This window comes from Myodes glareolus, chromosome 18, assembly GCF_982192425.1.
Source record: "Myodes glareolus chromosome 18, mMyoGla1.1, whole genome shotgun sequence".
Classification (NCBI taxonomy): Eukaryota; Metazoa; Chordata; class Mammalia; order Rodentia; family Cricetidae; genus Myodes; species Myodes glareolus.
Window position 1 is genome coordinate 4,366,759 of NC_142043.1, and position 23,446 is coordinate 4,390,204.

Consider the following 23,446-nt stretch of genomic DNA (forward strand, 5'->3'; position numbering starts at 1 on the left):
AATCAAAGCAAACAGCTGCACACAGTCCTCAGTGAAAAAGAAGACAAGCCACTGCAATGTTATCAAGTGGGCTGGAGAGATGATGGCTCAGCAGTTAAGACTGTTGAGGTGCTGAATTCAATTCCCAGTGACACATGCAGCACCTACATGGTGTCTCACAACATCTATAAGAAGATCCAAGTAGTATGCACAAGTACATGCAGACAGAGCACTTGTATGCATAAAATACATAAATAAGTCTCTATTTAAAAAAGAAATATTACAAGTAAACTTCTCCACTCCATATTCAATTATTTTCTTTATAATTTTCCACAATATAATATTTTTATTAATTATTTGGGAATTTTGTACAGTGCACCCTGATCACATTTGATTCCTATTTCTCCCATGTTCACCCTCCTATCCTTGTGTCCCCCCGCAAAAAAAACCCAAACCAAAAAACCCATAAAGTCCAATTTGTGTTGCCCATATATTCTTTGGAGGCATTATCAAACGTCCAGTGGCCAGCCCGTTAAAGTGAACTGAGTCCAACCCTCCAATCCCACCTCTTCTCAGAACCCATGAGCTGTAAAGAGTTACACATTAGCATATTTATCACAGTTTTGAAGGACTCTCTTCATTAGGTTCCTGTCTGGACTCTTTCTTTCACAGCATCTTCAATGTCTCTCATTTTCAGTTGAGTCTGCAGTCAATGATACTGCTACAAAAGATACAATGATAATGCCCATAGTAGGCACTGGCAGCATGGGTCATGCACTTCTACCTAGTTTCTACCTGGTCCACAGCAGCATCATGGATTACAGACATCATCTTGAACTGCTGTGGCAGTGTGGACCACACAAGCCATTCAAGGAAACTTAATACACAAAATGAACCATTCTTTATCTCAGATACGTTGTTGCTCAGTCAGGGTGATCTTGTGGCTGGGCAGTGTCTCCTCTGGCAGGATCTGCTTGAGTTCCAGAATATTGTATACCATACACTTGGTGCTGGCCACCCCAGGTATGGCCATCAGGCTTGTGGCCTCCAGCTCTCCTCTCTGCAGCAAGGAGAGCAGCTCTAGGGACCACAACTGCAGCTGAGGCTTCATGCTGTGGGTCAGCTCTGCAGGGGAGCAACAGCACTGGCCTGGTGTGTGAGGAAGGGGCAAGGCAAGGCCCAGTGGTGGCCTGAGCCTCCAGGTGGCCCAAAGACTAACCTTACTTGGCAAGGACATGCTTCTTTTTCCACTATGGCTACAAATCCACAGCTGTCTCCAAATCCACATCTCTAGCTTCACTTTGCCCCTGCTGACCTTGCTGTTTCATTATACCATCCTTTTCTCCAGTTCCATGAAACCACCTCTTAAAAGCATCTTCTTTTAGTTGAGCTTCTTTTACACCGAGCTCTGTCTAGGCCTCTTTGTCTTCTAACTGCCCTGTAAGTTCCTTCCTGCCTTCTGTTATTTGTTCCCCAAAGCCTCCGTGTGTCTCTCGAGTTCCTTAGAGCTGCTCTGAGGCCCTGTGGGTTCTGATAGCTGCCGCCACATTACAAAATTCCAAGTTCTGTCCCTCACTGCCTGACAGCGCTCTGGCTCCGGCTTGGGTCCTGGCGGTGCAGTGGTGGCCTCAGCTCTTACATCTAATTTCTATATGATTACTTTATTGTGCTCAGAATTTCGGAAACAAAATTCAGTCCATTCTATTTAATTTATCAGTAGAAGGAAAGATGAAATTAATCACACATGATTAATATTGAGAATATGTATAAAATAAAAAATTAAGGTAAATTATTTAATTACATCAAATGTTAATTTCAAATTAATATTAGATTTTAAACTTTAAAGTTAAGTTTACTTTGGCAGAAGAAAACAAAGCATATTATAGTCTTATTTTTAGTTTCTGGCCACATTTTCTGGAAGAATTCAAACCTGACTTATTATAGTCATTAATATTGCTGCTAAATTTGAAATTATGTTTTCTGTATGTTTTTGTTTAAAATCTCCACAGTTGCTTAACAACGCAAAGTTGAAGGTGGATATAAGTTGGAATCACAGACAGGAATTCTTTACTTTTGTCCTTCTGAGGATGAGGATTAGGACAGCGTCGCAGATAGAATTCTGTTATGCCAGGGACATTTGGAGGGACAGTAAGCCCCCTATACTTTCATATTTATGGTTGCTGTGGTATGACTATAAGCAATAGAGTACCACAAACACTTAGCTAAATTTGGCAAAGAATTCCAGCTTTTATTTTTTCGCTTTGGTGAGAGTTTAAGGAGCATAGACAAAGTGTTGAGTCTTACACTGAGCTCTGTCTGGGCCTCTTTGCCTTCTAACTGCCCCATAGGTTTCTTCCTGCTATTGTTGAGATTTCTGAACTATTCTTTAACTACTCCAGGTCTTAGTAGTCTTATTCCTGAAAGAAAAGAATGATTTCTCTGCCCTCTTGGGTGATGATAGGTAGTCTCTATCTCTTTAGAGCTGGTTTGTCTATGAGAGTTAACCACAATAACAAATAGGGATATTTAATTACACAGAGGCAGGTGAATATCATCCGCTGGGACACCGCTCATCGGTCATTGCCATTTTGTGCCTTCATCACAAATTCCTATGACAATTTTCTCCATGCATGAGAACTGGAAATGCTGATTGGAAGATGCTGTTGCTTGAGTTTTTGCTTAAAAACTTCTTCCTCACAAGACCACTAATTCATTTCAGTGACAGAATGAACTCCTGTTAAGTAACTAGAGAGCAAATATGAAGCCGTATGCTTAGTAAATCAGTGTAGTTTGAATTAGTCAACGTGAAGTAATATTGTGATGAAGAAAGTTACATCATCCCACCTATACGTTAATCTTGACTTGTCAGAGTTTGGAATGATCATGGGACAAGCTGGACCTACACCAATTTTGACACATACACGGTGGGAGTAGAGCAGTGAAATACCATCATAAAAAAAAAAACCCACAATTTATGGAGAAATTTGGAGCAGGGAGCAAAACAGCAATGAAGTAAATCTTTCAGCAATAAGCAATTTTAATTATAAGAGTGATTACGGTTGTATCATGTTTTATAAGCTACAGCACTCATATTGAAGCCATTAACTTTTCACATTTTTGTTCTAATGTCATGGACTTATTCTTCCATTCCTAAAATTGTTGTTAGTCAACAAATTGAAAAATGCACAAGAATTAAAAAAAAGCCTGACTATTGTTAAATGGTGTGTTATATCTGCTTGCATGTATGTTATATCATAAGGTTCTAAAAAATAATCAGATGCTCTCAAAAGTAGACTGTGTGCAAATCAGCAGGCCATAAAAGTTTCAGTGGTACCAGGAAAATACGAATTAAACCATGTTTCAGAAGCAAATTAGAAATCATTGTCAATTCTAAGCCAGAATTACAAAGTGGTAGAATGATTGTTCTTTGATTTTGCAAGTCAAGAATAGGAATCAACTTCTTTTTACATCTTCTTCACTTACCTAGAGGAGAACATCACAGAAGGCTAATAAAAACTAAAGCAAATCTTGAAGGGCAATCCCACCTTTTCTTCTTTAAGTGAAACTGAAATCCTCAGGAAGCAGGAAAAGCCAGAATCCCAAGGCTCTGTCAGTACCTAGTCACCAGCTAGTCCTCTCTAGTTGAAGCACTTACACTGTCATGGTCTGTTAGCTATGCTGTAGCACAATGCAGCTAAGGTATGATAAGCAACAAAGATATATTTCTGATGGTTCTAGAGCTGAGAAATTGAAGGTCAGGGCTTTGACTGCTTAAGTGTATAGTAAGGGCCAACTTTCTCCTTATCTTCTGATTTATCACTGTGATATCATGGCAGAAAAAGTTAGGCAGCTCTCTGAGTCTTCCACTTTGGAACGTACCAATCATATCTCAGGTTCCCACAACCTAATTTCATCTTCCCAAAGACATGTTTCAGGAAATGAATTTGGAAAACATATTCAGATTTGACAAGATTTCAAGACTTGATAATGGCCCTAAGGCCATTCATACTTGGGACTCAGAATTATCACCTCTCTCGTATAAAATATAATCTGTCTGGAAGCTCACCACCTCAGAAGCAGGTTGACAGTGCTGATATAAAATAATATGTATTCTTTACATAAGGAAAGCAAAGTAGGCTCCCACCTAGAATCAGAAAATGCCTCTACATTTGTGTCTACATTCCGTGATGGAGGAGGGTTATCTGTCTATTGTGTTATTTTCATTGGTCAATAAAGAGACTGCCTTGGCCCTTTGATAGGACAGAAAATTAGGTAGGCGGAGTAAACAGAACAGAATGCTGGGAAGAGGGCAATGAGGCAGACGCCATGGAGCCAGCCACCAGGTCAGACATGCTAAATCTCTCCCGGTAAGCCACGACCTCGTGGTGCTACCACGAGATTATTAGAAATGGGTTAATATCAAGATATGAGAGTTAGTCAGTAACTAACTCTCTAGAGATAATGGGCCAGGCAGTGTTTAAATGAATATAACTTGTGTGTTATTATTTCTGGGGCTAAGCTAGCCATGCAGGAGCCGTGTGGGATGAAAAGCAGGCCTGCCCGCAGTCCCTCACTACAGATGGCGCCAACGTGGATAACTGAATCCACAGAAAGCTTGAGAAAGCTTGGGAAAGAATAGAGTAAAGCATGTTTTCTTGGTAGCAGCAATTTCTCGGGTCTACTCTGCTTGCTAGAGGCAAGCAAATGCTCTCGTCTAAGAGAGGCTTCCAGACTCAGCTTTAGCTGCAAAACCCTGCAGCTCATTAAGAGGTCTTGCCATGAAACACTTAAACTGTGTTGATGAAAAGCTGAATGCATGCTTTTCGGTTTTCAGCAGTAGCAGGAAAAAAGCTGCGCTGTTTTAAAATGCTGGCTTTCTGGACTGTCCTGCCAGAGCAAACTCTGACTCTTTCAGGCAGGTAGTCCGACTAAGAGTGGTCTGTGAGCCGAATGCTGCAGCTTGCTTGCTGACAAGGACCTTGAAACGCCATAGAGTTGTGGCAGTGAACACAGCTCTGGCTGGTACCTCTACCATGAGTCTGGAAAGCTAAGAAATGGACTGGGTCTAGCCATCAAAGCCACGGTTTTAGACTCATGTGGTCAGAAAAAGAGATATACAGTAAAAAGAGAGTCAAAGAGGAAGGAAAACCTCTAAATGGTTTACTATGAGTTAAAAATATATGTAGGCTAAAGGTTAAAGTTCTTAGGGTAAAAAAGGAAGAAAGAGAGTAGTTGGGTGTGGTGGTATACACCTTTAATCAAAACACAAGGGAGGCAGAGGTAGATTGACCTCTGTGACCTCAAGGTGTGGTAGTACACACCTTTAATCCAGTGCCTGGGAGGCAGAGACAGACAGATCTCTGTGAGTTCAAGGTGTGGTAGCATACACCTTTGAGCCCAGCACTTGGGAGGCAGAGACAAGTGGATCTCTGTGAGTTCAAGGACAGCCTGGTCTACAGAGTTATTCCAGGACAAAGATATACAGAGAACCTGTGTCAAAAAGTAAAAGTAAAAATAAAAGAAATAGAGGTAAAAAATAAAGCTGCATAAAGATGGAAAATACACAGAGAATCTTGATACTGTGTGCTATTATGCTCTCTTTGAATTGTTTGAATGCTGAGGAAGGAGCAACAGCTGCTAAAAGATATTTGTTTATAAATGCTGCTGAACTAATCCAAGATAGATATGTTGAAAATACCTTGACTTCTGAATTTGGATTTAAGGATATGATACTTTGGAAAGGAGGTTCTTCTTTTGTTTTCACAGAGGATGAGACCCTGTGGATTGCATCTATCCCAATATGGTATGATAGACCACGCCCTCCTGAAAGGTTTCTGTGAACACCCTCAAAAATTTCTTCACTCAACTGCCGACTGAGATGAACCTGGCAGACAGGTTATACCATGAAAGACCTGATTAACTGCGCCCCTATACAGCGGGAAGAAGTTTGGAGAGAAATAACTACGTCCATATTCCCAAATATTGTTTACAAATGTTCTTTTACATTTAAAGGGGGATATGATAGATATGAATAATTTCATTGGTATGGATTTTAAGGTCAATTTTGTTATATGTATATATATTTCTGTTCTTGATTGAGGTATTGTGATTGTGTAGTTCATTTAAAAATGTAATGTATAATTAAAACATAGGTTGTTAATGGATAATCATTGATAATAGTCAAGCTTGTAGTAATGTTAGTTTGATTTTCTAGATGTGCATAGATATATTTCAGATAGGCATTCTTCATATCTTTCAAAGACTACAGAACATGGCATTTAATGTTTTAATAACTTAGGACTTTTCATGACAATGAGACACGTCTGCTCCTGGCAGCACCAATCTACTTCAAGAGGAAGATGGGCATCGAAGAGGCTCCTTATGGAGTTTAATAGTCATTTTGGGCAAGAAACTGCTCTTGCCTGGACTGTTGTATAAACTGGACACAGAGAACCTGCAGAGAGAGGACTGCTGAACTTGCCTAAAGGTGAGGTGATCTTTCGGGGTTCTTGATTCATGAAAGAGTCTGCGAGACATTCTACAGGACACAGCAGATAGTGACTGAATTGCCTTTGAAATTTCCTGCTTCATGGAAATGTCTCTGGATATTATGGGTCTGAAGGCTGAAGATGGGTGCCCCAACGATACAGAGGAACTTTGGGTGACTGTCCAGGCAGCGAGATGTCTCTGTCATTTCTAGAGTTTTGGAAGTTTCTTACTTCTTGTTTACTTAGGTAATATATCCTTCTGGAGTCTTTGATGGAGTTGAAGAATGGATAGTCATAGTTATAGTTCTCCATTATTATGATAAAGATATAGTTATAAATATTGTGACTGTAATTCTTGCTTGATAACTGTTTTGTTATATGTAATTTTACTATGTTAAAATGAAAGCCTTTCTTTTTTGTTTAAACAGAAAAAGGGGAAATGATGGAGGAGGGTTATCTGTCTATTGTGTTATTTTCATTGGTCAATAAAGAGACTGCCTTGGCCCTTTGATAGGACAGAAAATTAGGTAGGCGGAGTAAACAGAACAGAATGCTGGGAAGAGGGCAATGAGGCAGACGCCATGGAGCCAGCCACCAGGTCAGACATGCTAAATCTCTCCCGGTAAGCCACGACCTCGTGGTGCTACCACGAGATTATAAGAAATGGGTTAATATCAAGATATGAGAGTTAGTCAGTAACTAACTCTCTAGAGATAATGGGCCAGGCAGTGTTTAAATGAATATAACTTGTGTGTTATTATTTCTGGGGCTAAGCTAGCCATGCAGGAGCCGTGTGGGATGAAAAGCAGGCCTGCCCGCAGTCCCTCACTACAATTCCGTGAAGGTTTAAATGTCACATGTGTCAAAATACTTCACAAGGCATTGTTCACAAATCAGTTTCTTAGAAGATCAGAACAAAAAGTACTGCATTATCCATTTACTGACGTGATTTTAGACATTTCTGTATTGCTTTGCTGTTTAAAATGTGCCTTGGATTCATCTGATGCTCAACTACCCCACACCCTGGGCAAATTTTCTATCTTATCCTTCTCTTAAGTTTAATCCCAATAAAGGCAAAACTTAAAGCAAATTTTTGTTCTGCCACAATCTTAGTGTCCAGTTCACTTACAGATCTACAATAAGGGTTGTCTGAACAAACAAATGAGAGTGAATTCAAAAAGAAACTCATAAAATTGGGAGTAATTTTTTTTTTCTACATAAGGTCATATATCATCTTCTGCCAGCTTCCCTTTACATTTCATTGAAAAGTAATTATGTTAGCATTTGAAGTCAACATCAAATGGCACAGAGTTTTCACAGCTATGAGTTTTCTTTGAGGAACTGACAGGAGCTTGTGTCCACCCTAGAAGTATTAGGTTAATGGGAGTGATGAAAATTGTTCTCAAAGTTAAATCATTTTTGCTCTATTTCTGGCACAGATAAAACTTAATTATAACATTTTTTTGACTGACTCTTCACAAAATTCAAAAGTTCTTTGTGAAAATAGGGCTCCTATTGTACAGAAAACTGTATGGGCTGTGATTAGAACTCAGAAAGACTTTTATATGGGTACAGTTAACTAAGGAGACATTTACTCACTTGTAAGATGTGGATAATATTTATATTGTCTGAACTTTGTTTATATAAGAATCATGATATGGTGTATATAACACTTAGGTAAATTGAATCCAATATGGAGTCCATATATGTATCTGTAATTTGCCAACTCCTCTTAATATCTACCCTACCCTTCCCTACTTTGTATTCCTCATACTCCAGAGTAAAATTTCAGAGAAACTTTTCAGTCAAAACCTACCTAGAATAGCCAATACCATGCTGTCTTTAAGAACCTCCATGGAACCTGAACACACAAAGTAGATGGCCTGCAGAGCATCTCCCTGGCGTAGCAGATACTCTCCTGGAGCACAGAATGAAGTTTTGATATGGAGAGACAAAGATCTGAGGCAGCCTCGGCTGGCACATTCAAACAGTGACAGCTGTAAGATCTCCTTGTTTAGATGCATTGTGATGTCAGAGCGCAGCTCATCTGGAAAGTCTTTCAAAAGCTGTTGGGGAAGAGGAAGGGAAAAAGAAAAGTGTGGTGAGTCTGGTCTAGTCAATGACTTTGCGAGACACCAGTGGCACTCTTCCTACATGGTCAACTGCATTATATAAGAGAAGGCTTATGTATCCTATGAGAGTTCTCTGCACAATCTCCAGGGCTATATGGTGAGTTTGACCTTAGCTATGTACCACTGAATAATCAGGTGATAATAAATCTGGAGACATGTTTTAAAATTCTAAAGTATCCTGGTAGGAAGGCTTGTGACTCTTCTAGTGGGACTTGAACACACCAATCTTTCTTAATGTGCCATGATCTTATGAAAAGATCAAGTTATCACTCTTAAAATACTTATTCTTAGGTTTAAAATATGAGAGAAAATGAGACATTTGTCTTTCAGTTTCTGGCTTATTTCATTAAACATGTTGATCTGTCCATTTCTGCCCTGAAAATGTCATAATTTTATTATGAGTAAAATTCCATTATAGGTATGGGGGCACAAATATGGATGTAGAAAGGGAATCATCAGGAATAAGGAATCTTAAAGGAGAGCTAGGAGGTGGAAAGAGAGGATCATGGAATTCATATGGCATGAAAGCAGAGGGTTTAGTGGGGGCCAAAAGGAAACCAGCAAGAGGGGACCCCCATTCCTGTTCCTTAAGGGACTCGGGAAACAACAAACAAAACTACAGCATGTATAAAACTGGGTTATGTTATAAGTTATCTAACTAAAACATAGTTGGCTACTTGGCTATTGAACTGGTTGATGTATTAGTTTGATCTAGTTGTCTTTCTTACAAAGGGGTTGTTTGGAGCTTTCTTGAATTCTACATATATCGTATTTGCCTATAATTTGTTTCTTTTTTAACTTTATAGATCACTGCAGCAAGTTTACATTGAGTAATCGTTCAACATTATGACATTAAACTGTCCTAAGGATGAATCCTTTCAAAAATCACGAGTATAAAAATAAATCCATTTGATTGACTAAAGTAGTGAATTCTTATGAAACTGTCATCACAGAGTAGCAGTTTAAAAGCATCAGTCATGATGCATGGTAGGTTTTAGGTCTATGATGACAAAGACAAAAAGATGAAGAGGCTGGTAAATGAGTCCCTCTCTTTATGTTTGCATTAGAACATTTTGCCTTTACCTAATGATGTCTGGGCTTTTTTTGTCTGATAATATCAAGAGATGAAACACACATTACCTCATTTGAATCTATTCCGTTGTTGACTGACCAGGTTGTCTGAAAGTACTCGAGCATCCTCTGCTTGAGCTGCTGGGGAAGGTGATGCACACGGATGAAATCCTTTAGGTCCTTGGTTCTGGTGTGATAGAGACTCCATCTGGAATACATCCTCTGTATGATGGCGGTCACATTCCCAAACACCAAGGCATGCATCAGGGCTATAGAGCACAACAGAACTCAAAATAGTCAGACAGAGGCCCCTGTGCATATAAGTCTAGCTTATAGATGGATTAGAGTAAAGCATACTTGTATAGCCTTACTGATATGACTATTTTGCAAGTATGATGTAGGCACAGCCCCTCTGTCACAAGTTCACTCAATCCTAAAGCAGTCATTTTGCCTTCACATGGATTGATTCAAGAAAAAAGAATAAAACATGGATTTGATTCTTTCACACACATGCAATCCCTTAGTTGTCACTGTGCTTCTAAAAACTTGTAATTTGAATTCTATCAGCATAAGGATTACTTTAGTAGTTACACATAGTTTAATGCTATGATAAAATTGTATCAATACTTTTATAGAATAAGCTATACATTTACAGTTAACAGACAGATCTTCTTAAAAGACAAGTCTACTATAATAACTGGGTAGCTACTTTTGGAATTTAGTATCATAGGTCCAAATCATCACTTTAAGGTCTCAGGACATAACTTAGAGACATAGCACTCACTCAACTCATGTATGACCCGGGTTTGAGTCTATGAACCACAAAAATAAGCAAGTAAATAAAAATAGTAACAAAATATTAAAAAGGATGCATCTACATTACTATTAATATTAAGATAGTTGTTATAAATGTAAGGATTCCCTGAAAAGTGGGAAACTGAGGCAAAGATGAGTTCAATTCTCATCATCACCTCAGCTTTGTAAGCATTTTAGTCTTAAGGGAGATAACTCAAAATCCGAGATCATGAAAGACACAAAATAATGTACTGTAGCGCAGATGCTTGAGTTACTGTCACTGTCTTGGTAAAACCAGCCTGCCTACTACTACAGGCATATTCTGCTTCAGTGAAGTTTGTAACCTAGCTGGCACTTGGCAATTGTTTTACTGTGTTTCTCCTGATATGGTGAAACATCCTGTCCAAAATCAACTTATGGGAGAAAGGAATTCACTTCATCTTAAACTTACACATTACAGTCCATCATTGTGGGGAAATCAAGTCAGGAACTTCAAACAGCTAGTCATATCACATCCACAGACAAGAGAGAGAGAAATGAGTGCTATCACGATGGCTTGTTTTCTTAATTTCAGGACTCTTGCAGAGTTCAATTTCTCCTGCCTAGGGAATCCGCAGTGAGCTGGGTTTCCCACATTGATTACCAAATCTTCTTAATATGTGTTCACAAGCCAACCAGATAAAGACAGTTCCTCTTGGAGAATCTCTTCCCAGGTGACTGTTGAAGGAAGCTGCTTAGCCGCTTGTTGTTTCTTGGCTGCTCAGCCCCAAAATAATCACACAGAAATGTATTAATTAAATCTCTGCTTGGCCTATTAGCTCTAGATTCTTATTGGTTAACTCTTACATATTAATTTAATCCATTTTCTATTAATCTGTGTATCACCATGTGGCTGTGGCTTACTAGCTAAAGTTCTGGCTTCTGTCTCTGGCAGAGCTACATGGCTTCTCTCTGACTCTGCCCTTCTTTTTCCAAGAATTCAGTTTAGTTTTCCCCTCCTTTTTTTTTTTTTTTAGTAAATTTTATTAAATTATAAAAGTTTCCATTTCCGCCCCCCTCCCAACACCCTCCCACTCCCCCCACTCTCCCCCTCCTTCCCCTCCGTCCCCCAGGGCCTTGATCTGTTCCCCTATAACTCTTATATAGGCCCAAAGCAGTTCCTTTATTAATCAATAGTAATCACAGCATATAGAGGGAAATCCCTCATCAGGTGACTCTGGAAGACAAGCCAATCCATGTCTAAAACTATTACAAGAGTTTGACAAGATACAAGTGTCTGTTCACCAGAATTATAGCGTCAATGGGAAAGGGATGCAGAAGGCTGTTTCTTGTAACAGAACCACAGTTAGAGGACTGGGTTTGCTTTCCAAGATTTTTTTCTACTTTTGGAAGTAGCTGGCAACAAGGCAGAAAAGAAGCTGTAAGATTTTCATCTTATAGTGATTGGCAAAATGGAATGAGAATGGTTTGTTTAAATACTAATAGACGACTCAAGAAGGCTCAGTTTTACCTAGGGCTATGAAATTAGAAGGTAGAGGAGGGCCTGGATTCTTATTCTCACAAGCAGATCAGTTTGCAGTGACACTAGATTTGATCCCTGGTCCCTACGCTGAATTAGGACATGATGAGATAAAAAAACACAGAAGTTCTGTAAAATCTCCTGTTTCATTTTTTGCCTTATAAAGGCACCAATCAGATGGGGCTGGTACCATAATGTCTTTATAACATAAAGAAACAGTAGAAGCTTCTTAGTGGTGTGGGAAGTCCTTCCATATATGTGTTGCTTTTATTGTTTAATAAATGAAGCTGCTTTTGGTCAGTGGCTTAACAGTGTAAAGCCAGGCTGGAAGAACTATATAGGGAGAGTAGTTGGAGTCAGGAGATGCCATGTAGTCACCACAGAGACAGATGTGACAGAACCGTGCAGGTAATCCACAGTCTCACAGAGATACTTAGATTAATGGGTTAATTTAGGATTTAAAAGTAAACCAGAAATACACTTAAGCTATTGGTCAAGCAGTATTGTAATTAATACAGATTTCTGTGATTCTTTTGAGAGTCTGAGTAGCTGAGAATGAATAAGCAGCCTCCCCCAACATCCTGGCACCAAACTGTATACACAGTAAACATGGAAATGCATGAGCAAAGCTAGCTCCTGAATATTTCAGGACATCCCCAGTTCATTTTGCACCCTTAGCCACCAGAGATTGCCAGATGCTGAGGTATAAATTTCTTTTTAATCTAACACTGGAACTAAAATTCTGCATCAAGTTATATATCATAACTTTTAATAGAATAATAGTCACCATGCCTATAAAGTCACATTTTAATTACAAGATCTTAGAATCTTGAAAAAGTGACTTGAATAGAGTTAAATTTGGAATTTGTATCCAGGAGAAGAGAGGGTACAGAAGCAGACTAAGTTAGATCTGCAGCCCAGCTTTCCTCATCCTAATTGTGTGAATGTATCAAGTTAAATCTTTAGAAACAATAAAAAATATTAGAATGGGGCTTGTGAGATGAATATTTCTTGATATGGAAGATTTTTTAATCAATTTTTGATCCTGAAACCCATGTAAAGTATGAGGAGAGAACCAAGTGCATAAACTTGTCATCTCATTATACACATATGTACACATACTAGTAAGTAAATATTAAATGTCTTTATGTGGCCCTCATTCTCTTACATGCTAAGTAGACATACTATTATCTTAAGTGTAGGGCTACTCTGAGCTACAAAAAGTTGGAGTATCCCTGTCTGCGTGGATGTATCTAGTATATGTGTAAAACAGTAGTTGTTCATGTTAACTTTTTCCTTGAATATGCAAAGTATTAACAAATGTCAGTGAACTCAGGGAGTAAGATTTGGAAAAAAAAGATTTAAGATTTTGCTGGTAACTCTTTTTTTTTTTTAGGGCTGGGTTATTATTTTTTCATTGATTTTTATTGAGCTCTACATTTTTCTCTGCTCCTCTCCCTGCCTCTTCCCTCTGCCTTCAACCCTCCCCATCTTTAAGAGTTATATTGTTCTTGAAAGAAATCACTTCTTGATGAAAGAACTCAAGAAATACTCAGCTAGTGCCTGCTGCATGAAGACACACATAAGAACACGGAAGTAGAATGTTCTCAAATATCCAAAAAGACCTAAAAGAAAACAAATAGTCCTTAGCAACTTTATGGTGTGTGGATTTATGGATTCTAAGTAGTTTATTCTGTGTGATTTTACAAGCACAATAGCTCAGGGGTTTAAATATTTTACTTGGAAGGAAAAAAAATCTTTACTTGCAAAAATTTCTTTGGATAAAAAACTGATTAAGCAGCAAATCAAAGAAATTAGACAGAGATTTCGGGCTCTGCAGTAAGCTGACGAGCAAGCGTTGGCTGTTCTGTCGTCTGCCTCTGTGTGTAGTGGTTTTCTTCTAGGGAATTAACACTGTGTTTCTTAATTGTAAGTATGATTTTAACTTTATTTTGCTTAATTACAATGTGCAAAGCACTTAAACTGAGAGAAGTAATATGTTTAGATCAATTAGCATTCTAATTGTACATTATCAATAAAATAAATAACTCGATTAATTGTAGCATTCATAAATGTTGTTGGAAAGATCCCATCTGTCTGAGTCACCACAATTTTGAAGTATTATTTCTGCATAGAAAACCACTTTTAAGTTAAGAAGTTAGAAATAAAACTCCAGTTCTCATAGCCCCCCCCCCACTTGGGTCACTGATGCTCATTCTGTCGTTCTGCCTTGGCAGAAAGTGTGGGTGTGACTGTCAGGCAAAATCATTCCATCTACTGCGAAAGCTTGACTCAAAAACCTCTGTATCCAGATCAACTTGTAAATTATCACTCACCTTTCCCTCTCTCTCAGAAAACCTATATATATATATGTATATATATACATATATATATATATCTTGAATGATAGACGTGCTAAGTAAGCTGGAGGCTCTTTCACTTTATGTGGTACCTTTACATAAAATGAATTTGTACCATTTTATTGTAGTGTCAGTACCTTGAAAGAACCTTCCCAGTTGTGATCTTAGGAAAAGGTAAACAGGATGCAGAGGAGTGAATATCACACTACAGCCTGGGACTGGCTGTTGCCTTTTCTCTCTTCTTCTCTTTTGCTCTATTCTCTTTTCTTCCTTGAACTTGGGCATCATTGTTTTCTCACATGATACTATTACCAGTGCTTTTTTAACAGCATTTCTACGGTGGTTGCAGACTCTGTATAGGGGCTCTTTTCTTTTGATGGGAAAGGGGATCAGATCTCAACTTTCAGATAACCCTGTTGGTTTATGTCTTTTCTCCTACCTCCTCATTGACCTGGAATTTTTTGTTCTTTATTAACCATTCTTGGGTTAATACTGGGTTATGAATGTCAGGAGGCATACAAAACAAAATGAGAAGATTTCTTAAAGGTTGAATTAAATGTTTCAAAGACATCTTAAGAATGGCCTAAATTTAAGGAATTATATCTAGGTTCAAATAAAAATTCATGCCAGGGAGTCTCGAGTTGGCAGACCTGAAGGAAGTGTGAAAATAGTGCTCCACTGGGACTACACATGTCTCAGTCTGTACCAGGAAGCTTTATCTGGCCATCAGGGCTGAGCTGATTGGCACATAAACTAAAGTAAATGTATCAGTTAACTCCAGGCAGTTAGTACTAAGTTTTAAAGAAAAAATTTCAAAGATTTGGAAAAAGTTTCTGTTTAGTGTCAACAATAATATATATTGCTTTATTAACTATTTCAGAAAAAGATACATAAAACTACATTTTGGTCATGCATTATGCATGATTCTGCAGTTTTGTATGTCTGCCAGTTTTTCTAAGTGTGTATTACAATACAAAACAAGCTCTAAAGAAGCCAGGTAACAAGTCTGTGATCTTCTTGCATACTTGTATCTATCACTAAGTTGTGAACTCGAAGGGCCGCATTTGTCCTTAGTGATCTGTTTTCAACCATCCAGCACACTTGGCATCATTCCCATGCAGCATAAATATTTATTGAGCTAAATGGATCTATTGCAACCCTGTAGCATCATTTATAGCTTTATAACTGTAAACAAGAAGCTAAAATTTTATGATGACTGGTTCAGAAAATTTATGCCCACTTCCCTTGACAAAGGCAGCCTTCTGAAAGCTTAGATTCTTGTGGTTATCATCTACATATTAAGTAATATGACTTTCTCCAATTACTTGGATCAGTCTGTTGACACAAATGGAAAACAACCTGATATGGTAAATAAGAATTTGGTTCTCTTCTGTAGCTCTTATTCTCACTTGATAGCTACATTGCTTTTAGCTCACCTGCCTTAAGTTTACAAGGTAAAACCAAACTAATACTCTTTCTCTATCAAACACACACACACACACACACACACACACACACACACACACAGAGACACACAGACACAGACATGCATACACAGACACACACGCACTCACACACACAGACACACATATACACATATGAACACACACACACAGACACACAGACACACTCTCTCTCACCCATACACACACTCACACACAGACATTCACACTCTCACATACATACACACTCACACACACACACACACACACACAAATAAAGATGCATAATGAGGTTTCACAAAGTGATCATGAGCATGGAATGGCCTTTTAGATTCATAACCCATCATGTCCTTCAGAGCCACCAATCACCCTTCTTACCAAAGGTGACAACTCACAAATCACATTGCAACCAATAAACTGATCAACTACTAAATGTTCTCTACTCAAAATCATACAGGATGTAATCTAACTTCTCTGCTCAGCATTGAGTTTGTGATTCATCTATAGCTTTGCAGGAAAATTCATCTTCATTCTGGTATAGTTCTGAGGGATAAAATTGTCTCATAAACTTGATGGCTTTCTTCTATCACCCTGGCATTTCCTGCTGGAGGATCTGAAAATCACTCTTTTAAAGGTAGCTTTCCCCTCTTCTTCTCCTTCTCCTCCTCCACAGGGCCTTGGAATCATAATGTTCTGACACATTGACCCAAGTAGTGGAATTGAAGACAATGTATTGAAACTTATGAAACCAAGATGCAAAGAATACACATTCACACACAAAAAAATGCACATAAATGCACACAATGCATGCTTAGGCACACACACACACACACACACACACACACAGACAGACACAGACACAGACACACACTTCTATTGACTATATACATGGAAGGGGAATCATTGGGTCACCGAGTACAGGTGTATTCAGATTTGATGGATGTTGATAACATTGTTGTTGACTGGATAGAAATGACCACGAAGAGCATACGGAGGCCGAAGCATGGAATATCTCTCAAAGCACAGAAGACTCCAGTGCTTTCTTGTGAATGCAACATGGTGTTTACTTCTGGTTTTACTTTACATTTTCATGAATGGTAGAGAGCAGTGTTTTAGTAAACTTATTGTTTATTCAAATATTGAAAATCTTTTTTTTGAAACAGGTTTTCAAATGTGCTTTAATTTTTCCTTACAGATTTGTTTACCTTTTAAGAAAATATACTGGAAAGTAGTCTTTTGGATGGTAAATGTTTGTCAGTATCTAAACTTTTGCAGATTCTTAATAAAGCTCTAAGTAATGTATTCCAATAAGGAGAGATGCTATAGTTCAATTTATAGTTCTTTGTAAAGACAAGGAGGCATCTGTGCCAGACTTTAGAAACACAAAATTCAGGCTCATGAGAATATGCACTAATGATGTCTTCTTGGTGATTGTTTTATGTTTATCTCAAAACCTCATTTGCAGTTAATTTTCATGTTGTTTAGTAGGTGTCCAGGCTACCTTAACAAGTAGTCATACATTGGACACAGTAACATTTACTTTAAATTTACTTTAAGAAACATTTTATTGTTTTAATTTATCTATCTATCTATCTATCTATCTATCTATCTATCTATCTATCTATCTATTTTTCTGTGTATGTCTATTTGGGTGTGGATGTGAGTGTGAATGTCTCATGGTGCATGAGTGAATGTTAGAGGACCACCTATGGAGTCGTTCTCTCCATCCACCATGTGGGTTCCAAGGGTTGAACTCAAGTTTTCAGCCTTAGCAGCAAGCACCTTTTTCTGGTTCCCAATACCACTCACTGGCCATGCCATCGTCCTTGACCTATAGTCCAAAGTCAGTACCATACCTGAAGTGATCATGCAGATGTGGGCATTACTCTGATCCCTTCCCTTCAGTGTCAGCAGCTTATGGGTCTGCCCTTTGCCCCGCATCATATTTCCTTCCTACTTCTTCTTCTTCTTCTTCTTCTTCTTCTTCTTCTTCTTCTTCTTCTTCTTCTTCTTCTTCTTCTTCTTCTTCTTCTTCTTCTTCTTCTTCTCTCTCTCTCTCTCTCTCTCTCTCTCTCTCTCTCTCTCTCTCTCTCGGTTATTTTGAGACAGTGTTTTTCTGTAGCTTTGAAGCCTATTCTGGAACTAGCTCTTGTAGACCAGGCTGGCCTCAGACTCACAGAGATCCGCCTGCCTCTGCCTCCCGAGTGCTGGGATTAAAGGCGTGCACCACCACTGCCCAGCACACATTATATTTTCTTAATGATTGTAACATTCCAATACACATTGGTACTTCGAATGTAGCTCTTCTGATTTTGTGTCTATTCATGCTTTGTTTTGGATAGTTTCAGCTCCAATTCCCACTGTCTTTAAAAACACTCGTTCATTTGCAGTCCCATGTGCATACAGACACAAGGCTGCTTTGACTTTTGTTTTAGAGATCACTGGAAACTTTAACTTAACTGGGTAAAACCAGTATTGTGACGTTGAACTCTTTACTTTGTATACCTTCCAACAATCTAAAACCATTTGCAAAATTTGTAAAAAAGTGCTTTGCAGTTTTCAGTATACTTTTGTAGAATTATAGTTAAAATTTTTTCTCCACATTTGAAGTTCCTGTATTGTTTTCCATTTCACTTTTTTATTAATGTTACTATTAGATATGCATGTACTTGATCTTCATACATTAACTTACTATTAGCTTACAAAGAGTTTTCTCTTTGTAAATTTTTAAAAATTACTTATTCAATGGATGTTTTCAAGGTACTTGTAGGTTTTTCTTGGTATGAAATTTTAAATAATTTTGCTTAATTTCTTTTCTGTGCACTTTAAAATACTCGTACTACATGCCACTTAGGTTTACACTCCATAATTACAGATGATTATATTGAATATATATGTGAATATCAACATGGGAAATTTTTTAGGCTTATTTATTTTTATTTTATATGTATGAGTGTTTTTGCTTTCATGTACGTCTGTATACCATATGCATGCCTAGTGCCCACAGAGGTCAGAAGAGGTCATTGGATCCCCTGGAACTGAATAGACAGTTGTGAACCACCTTGTGCTTGCTAGGAATCAAATCCATGTTCTTTACAAGAACAGCAGGTATTCTTAACAATTGAGTTATCTCTCCAGCCCCTTGAAATGTAAGTTTCGCCCTATGCAAATTACAAAACATGTGAAACTTCTGAAGAGATTTTGGAGCAAAGAGTTTTCCATCTTCCTAGACTGGTTTCGCTTTACTCAGCTACTCACTGGCATAGCTTTATCTGAGGGGTGCTGTTTCCTTTGTCCTTCAACAGTGCAGCTGCCTACTCTCATAGTGACTATTTCTACTGTTACCAGCTTCTGCAGCTCTGTTTGGAATTACATATTCCTAATATACACGTTAAATTTTAACTTTTACTTTTTTTCTTTTTAAGAATAAATCATTTGTTTATATTAATAAACCTTAAGTAAATAAAATTAATTCCTAGAATATGACACAATGGATGCTTCACCAAAAAAATGTCAGATATTAGAGTCTTGGCAATCATATTTAATCTTTTGTGGACTTTAGTGTAACTGAAGAGATTAATATCTGTTTCATAGCACTATCAGAATTACATGAATAAAGTACCCTATGTTTTGAGTATTTATAATTAGTTTTCAATGATGTGCAAGTAATTTTTAATTGGGTAATTCTCACAGTATTATACAGTTATTTCCACAAACACAAATAAAAAGCCTTAAGAATTCAATGTACTTAGGTCATTTTACATGAAAGCAATCTGATGTTTCCACCTGCTGTTAGGTCGCTCCAAGTTCCAATGGCACTTACATACTACTTTTGCAACAGGAAGTTTGATCAAAATAAATTTAACAAAGAACTAACAAAGTGACATTATCAAATTATATCCCCTATATTTTGAGTTTGTGACTAGTAGGGCTCCCTGTTCTGTGAGAAGCAGGGAATAGATTATATTTTGACAAATTCTGGTCAAGGATCACTCAGTATGGTAGGCTGGTCAAAACAGTATGCCCAGTTGTCTAACAGATTTCTCAAATGTACAAACTAGTAGGTTTTAACATTAAGCATTTCACACCATTTCTACCCGGGTAAGAAGACACATGGGCAACTTTCAGTAAGTATAGATTCTGCTTACTTGCAAAGTGCATCTCATTTTGTTAGACAGAACAGATGGGTGATTGTGGAGAGTGGGATTATGTGAAGCGTGAGTCTGGATATGAGGTACCCACCATGGGTTCTGGCAAGATGTAGCTCTTTAGAAAAGAGAATTCTTGTTCTCTGCTCTCTAGATTGTTTGTGTTTAGCATCAACAAAGAGTCTGTTAAAACTGCTGTAGTCCCAGCATGTTGCCTCAGCAGCTCTTTCCAAGGAGGACCGCAGATACTGGCTCTCCTTGTTTATTGCTTCTCAGCTTCCTCACTGATTTGGCACTAAATACTCTTTTCCTGGTGCTGTTCAAACTCCATAAAATTCCAGCTTCTTTCTGTAAGCCAGGTCACAAGCTCCCCAAGGAAAGCTTTGTTAAGATGTCGGTCTCACCGTGTGGATGAAGACTTCTGTAAGCTTTAGATGAGTCATTTGAAAGGTCAGCAAGAGTAGTGACAATTTTCTGTCAATTCAGGTTCAGAAAGGAGAAATTACGCTGAATATTTCAGTGAGGCACTCTACATGTGAGCTATGCTGGTTGGTAGCAGACGGCTGAAGCAGAAAGCTGAAGTGTGGAGGTCACTGGATATAACTGAGGGAGGTGCTAGAGCAGGACACACTAGGTGAAGAGGCTTAGACCGCCCTAACTGTGACTTGAGGTGTGCTGGGCAGCCCCAGAATGCGGAGATCTCTGAGGAGTGTGTGAAGACAGGAAGTTGAAAGTTACTGAAGGTGAGGGGAGGCTGTCTCCCCCGAAGGAAAGCCTGTTCCCCGGAAGCAGGCAGAGTCTTGCCGCTCTTGCTGCCTACCAGTCTCTCATTTGTGCCTTTACCGGCAGAAGTTAAGATTGCTGCCAAAGTAGAAAGGTTTGTAGAGTCAAACCCCAGATTTTTAAAGCTGAATACTAAAGGCTCGTAAGAGATGGTGCAGTAACACATTGGTTAAATGGGAAAATGCTGACCCTACAGACCTGCTTCAAGTACCCCACAGTACTGCACCATGTTGAAAACATGCAAATTACTAGTTTCTTCCATTTTTCTTATTATTTTAACAACAATATATTAAGCATTCAATGTTCATAACAGTAGAATGAGTTAAAATAGCTAACACTAACTTTGGTGGCCATTTCTAGCATCTACCTACAATTCACATTGAGGGAATTCCTGAGCGATAAATGATACTTTAAGAAACAACATTTGCTCTTCCCAAATAGGTTTTCATCAGCCCAGAAGAAACCACCTTGGTTTCTGCTAATTCACATGTCCATTAAAGTTCCTGTTGCTTATTTCCTAACTAGTGCTTCTAGTTAGGTTCCATTTCAGGATCAAGCGATGTATCGTTATTGTATTTCAGACCTGAGCAAAACGTTCAAGAGGGCACCTGGAGATTCAGTTTCTTTTCCTGCTCTAGAAAAAGAATCCTTACCTCCAATCAGCATGGTACAGATGGAGAAGATCTTCTCTGCATCTGTGTTAGCAGACACATTCCCAAATCCAACGCTGGTGAGGCTGCTGAGAGTGAAGTACAGGGCAGCAATGTAGGCGCTTCGGATGGACGGGCCCCCCAGTGTGTTGTTGCCATAGTATGGAGATTCCAGTCTCTTTCCCAGCTCATGAAGCCAGCCTAAAATGGAGGGAAAATGGTAGTTTAGGACTGAAAACAAGTCCCGGTTTAACTCATGTCAGTATCTACATATGGACAATTGGCAGTGTGATTAAGGGGGGAAATAGTTAAAAAGGAAATTAAGCACATATTATATATCATTGCTATAAAATCAGAAGTATAACTTTTATTCATTGCAATACAAAATATGATAATTAGATAATCAAAGTGATTGGTGGCTGCAGAGGATGAAATAGAGACCTTAGCACCTGTGAGTGGCACTCATGTTCCATGAACTCATCTCAACTGCCATTTTAAAAGAATGAAAGGGCAGAATCCTGCTTTGTTTTACTTTGTTTGTCTGTTTGGTGCTGAAATGGAGAGAGCCTTGCCTTTCCAGGCAATCCCACCACTGCTCAAGCTACAGCCCATTCCTGAGTGCATACTTTAAACCCTACATGATTAACAGCTTCACAGAAAGGGTCTTTACTTCAGTTGGGCAAAACCTTATCCATGTCTTTAATTCATAGATGCATAGTGACCTTCTAATCACCAACTAGTTATCTTAGGCCTCCTTGCTTTACTCTGCAGATCTCTCCCAAACTTCATTCTTAGTTAGGGGCTGGAGAGCAGGGAACCTGGATGTATTAAGAGGTATTGGAATATAATTTGATGCCCCAGCATGGTTTTAGGAACCAGTGTAACATTATCAAGGAAGATTCTTTAAATATTAAAACTCAGTTATAAAATATATGTTAACTGAGAAAACAGTATGTTTAATGCTAGTATCATCTACAATAGAAACACAGCACAAAATCACTTTAAACCTAGGAAACTATGTAGGGTTAGTGAAGTTAGGGATCTTGGAGGAGAAGCTACAACCACCACACTACTAGGCCAGCACAATTTCTAACTGCATTTTAAGTGTTTTTCCTTATACCTACAGATTAGTGTAGTCCTCATCCCTCATCAAGGAATCTTCTCTTTGCAACAGACGTAGACCATCATAGAAGATCAAAACCACCCAAAATGCAGCTATGGAGCTTTGTCCCAGTGGATATATTTACAATAAAATGCCTGCATGAAAGGTTCAGGGATCATTGCAGAAGAGAGGGCAGAAAGATTGTAAGATTCAGTGGAAGGGAGAGTTTGTTGTGAGACTGACTAAACATGAGCAGAACAAGGACAGCAATAGCTATAACCAGAGTGGGTGAGGAAAGTCCACAAATGTCTCAGTCCTACACGAGGAACCATGAGCCACTAAGCAATGCTATGTGTAGGGGAAACAGGAATCCCCAGGAACAGTCACACCAATGGGCTGTCCAATACCAAATGATCAGCCCTGAAAACACATGCAAATAAGTAATGTTTAGACAGAGCAAGTTCCATTTATGTATCTAAGAATGCATCTGCATGCAACAGCAGTTAAAGAAGAAGGAGCTGGGAATATGAACAGAGTAAGGAAGAAATGTATGGGGAGATTTTGAGGAAGAAAAGGTGAGGGTGAAATTGTTTAATTATAATCTCAAAAAATGAAAAATAATACAAGAGCAGAAAGTATCTTTTAAAATCACAATTCTTATAATAACATTAAATAAATTGGCATAGGAAGGTCTTTTTCTATGTGTTGCTTTCATTGGTTGAATAAAGAGACTGCCTTGACCTTTTGATAGGGCAGAACATTAGGTAGGCAGAGTAGACAGAAAAGATTGCTCGGATGAAGGAAATGTGGCAGACACCATGGTTCTCCTCTCCGAGACAGACGCTGGTTAGACTCATGCTGGTAAGCCACAGTCAAGTTGCAATACACATTAATGGAGATGGGTTAAACTAATATGTGAGAGTTAGCCAATAAGGGGCTGGATATAATGGGCTAGGCAGTGTTTAATTAATACAATT

The 23,446-nt window shown here is 38.5% G+C and overlaps 1 protein-coding gene across 1 annotated transcript in view; it reads right to left on the bottom strand.

Moving 5' to 3' along the window:
• The window catches only part of Kcnh8 (potassium voltage-gated channel subfamily H member 8), a 219,680-nt gene that overhangs the window by 80,261 nt on the left and 115,973 nt on the right, over positions 1 to 23,446 (bottom strand). Inside the window, exons 6-8 of the mRNA XM_087897874.1 lie at positions 21,371 to 21,568; positions 9,740 to 9,939; positions 8,284 to 8,533 (exon numbers count right to left, since the gene is read on the bottom strand). Of these exons, the coding sequence (XP_087754000.1) occupies positions 8,284 to 8,533; positions 9,740 to 9,939; positions 21,371 to 21,568 (648 nt within the window). The remainder of the gene's footprint in view (positions 1 to 8,283; positions 8,534 to 9,739; positions 9,940 to 21,370; positions 21,569 to 23,446) is intronic.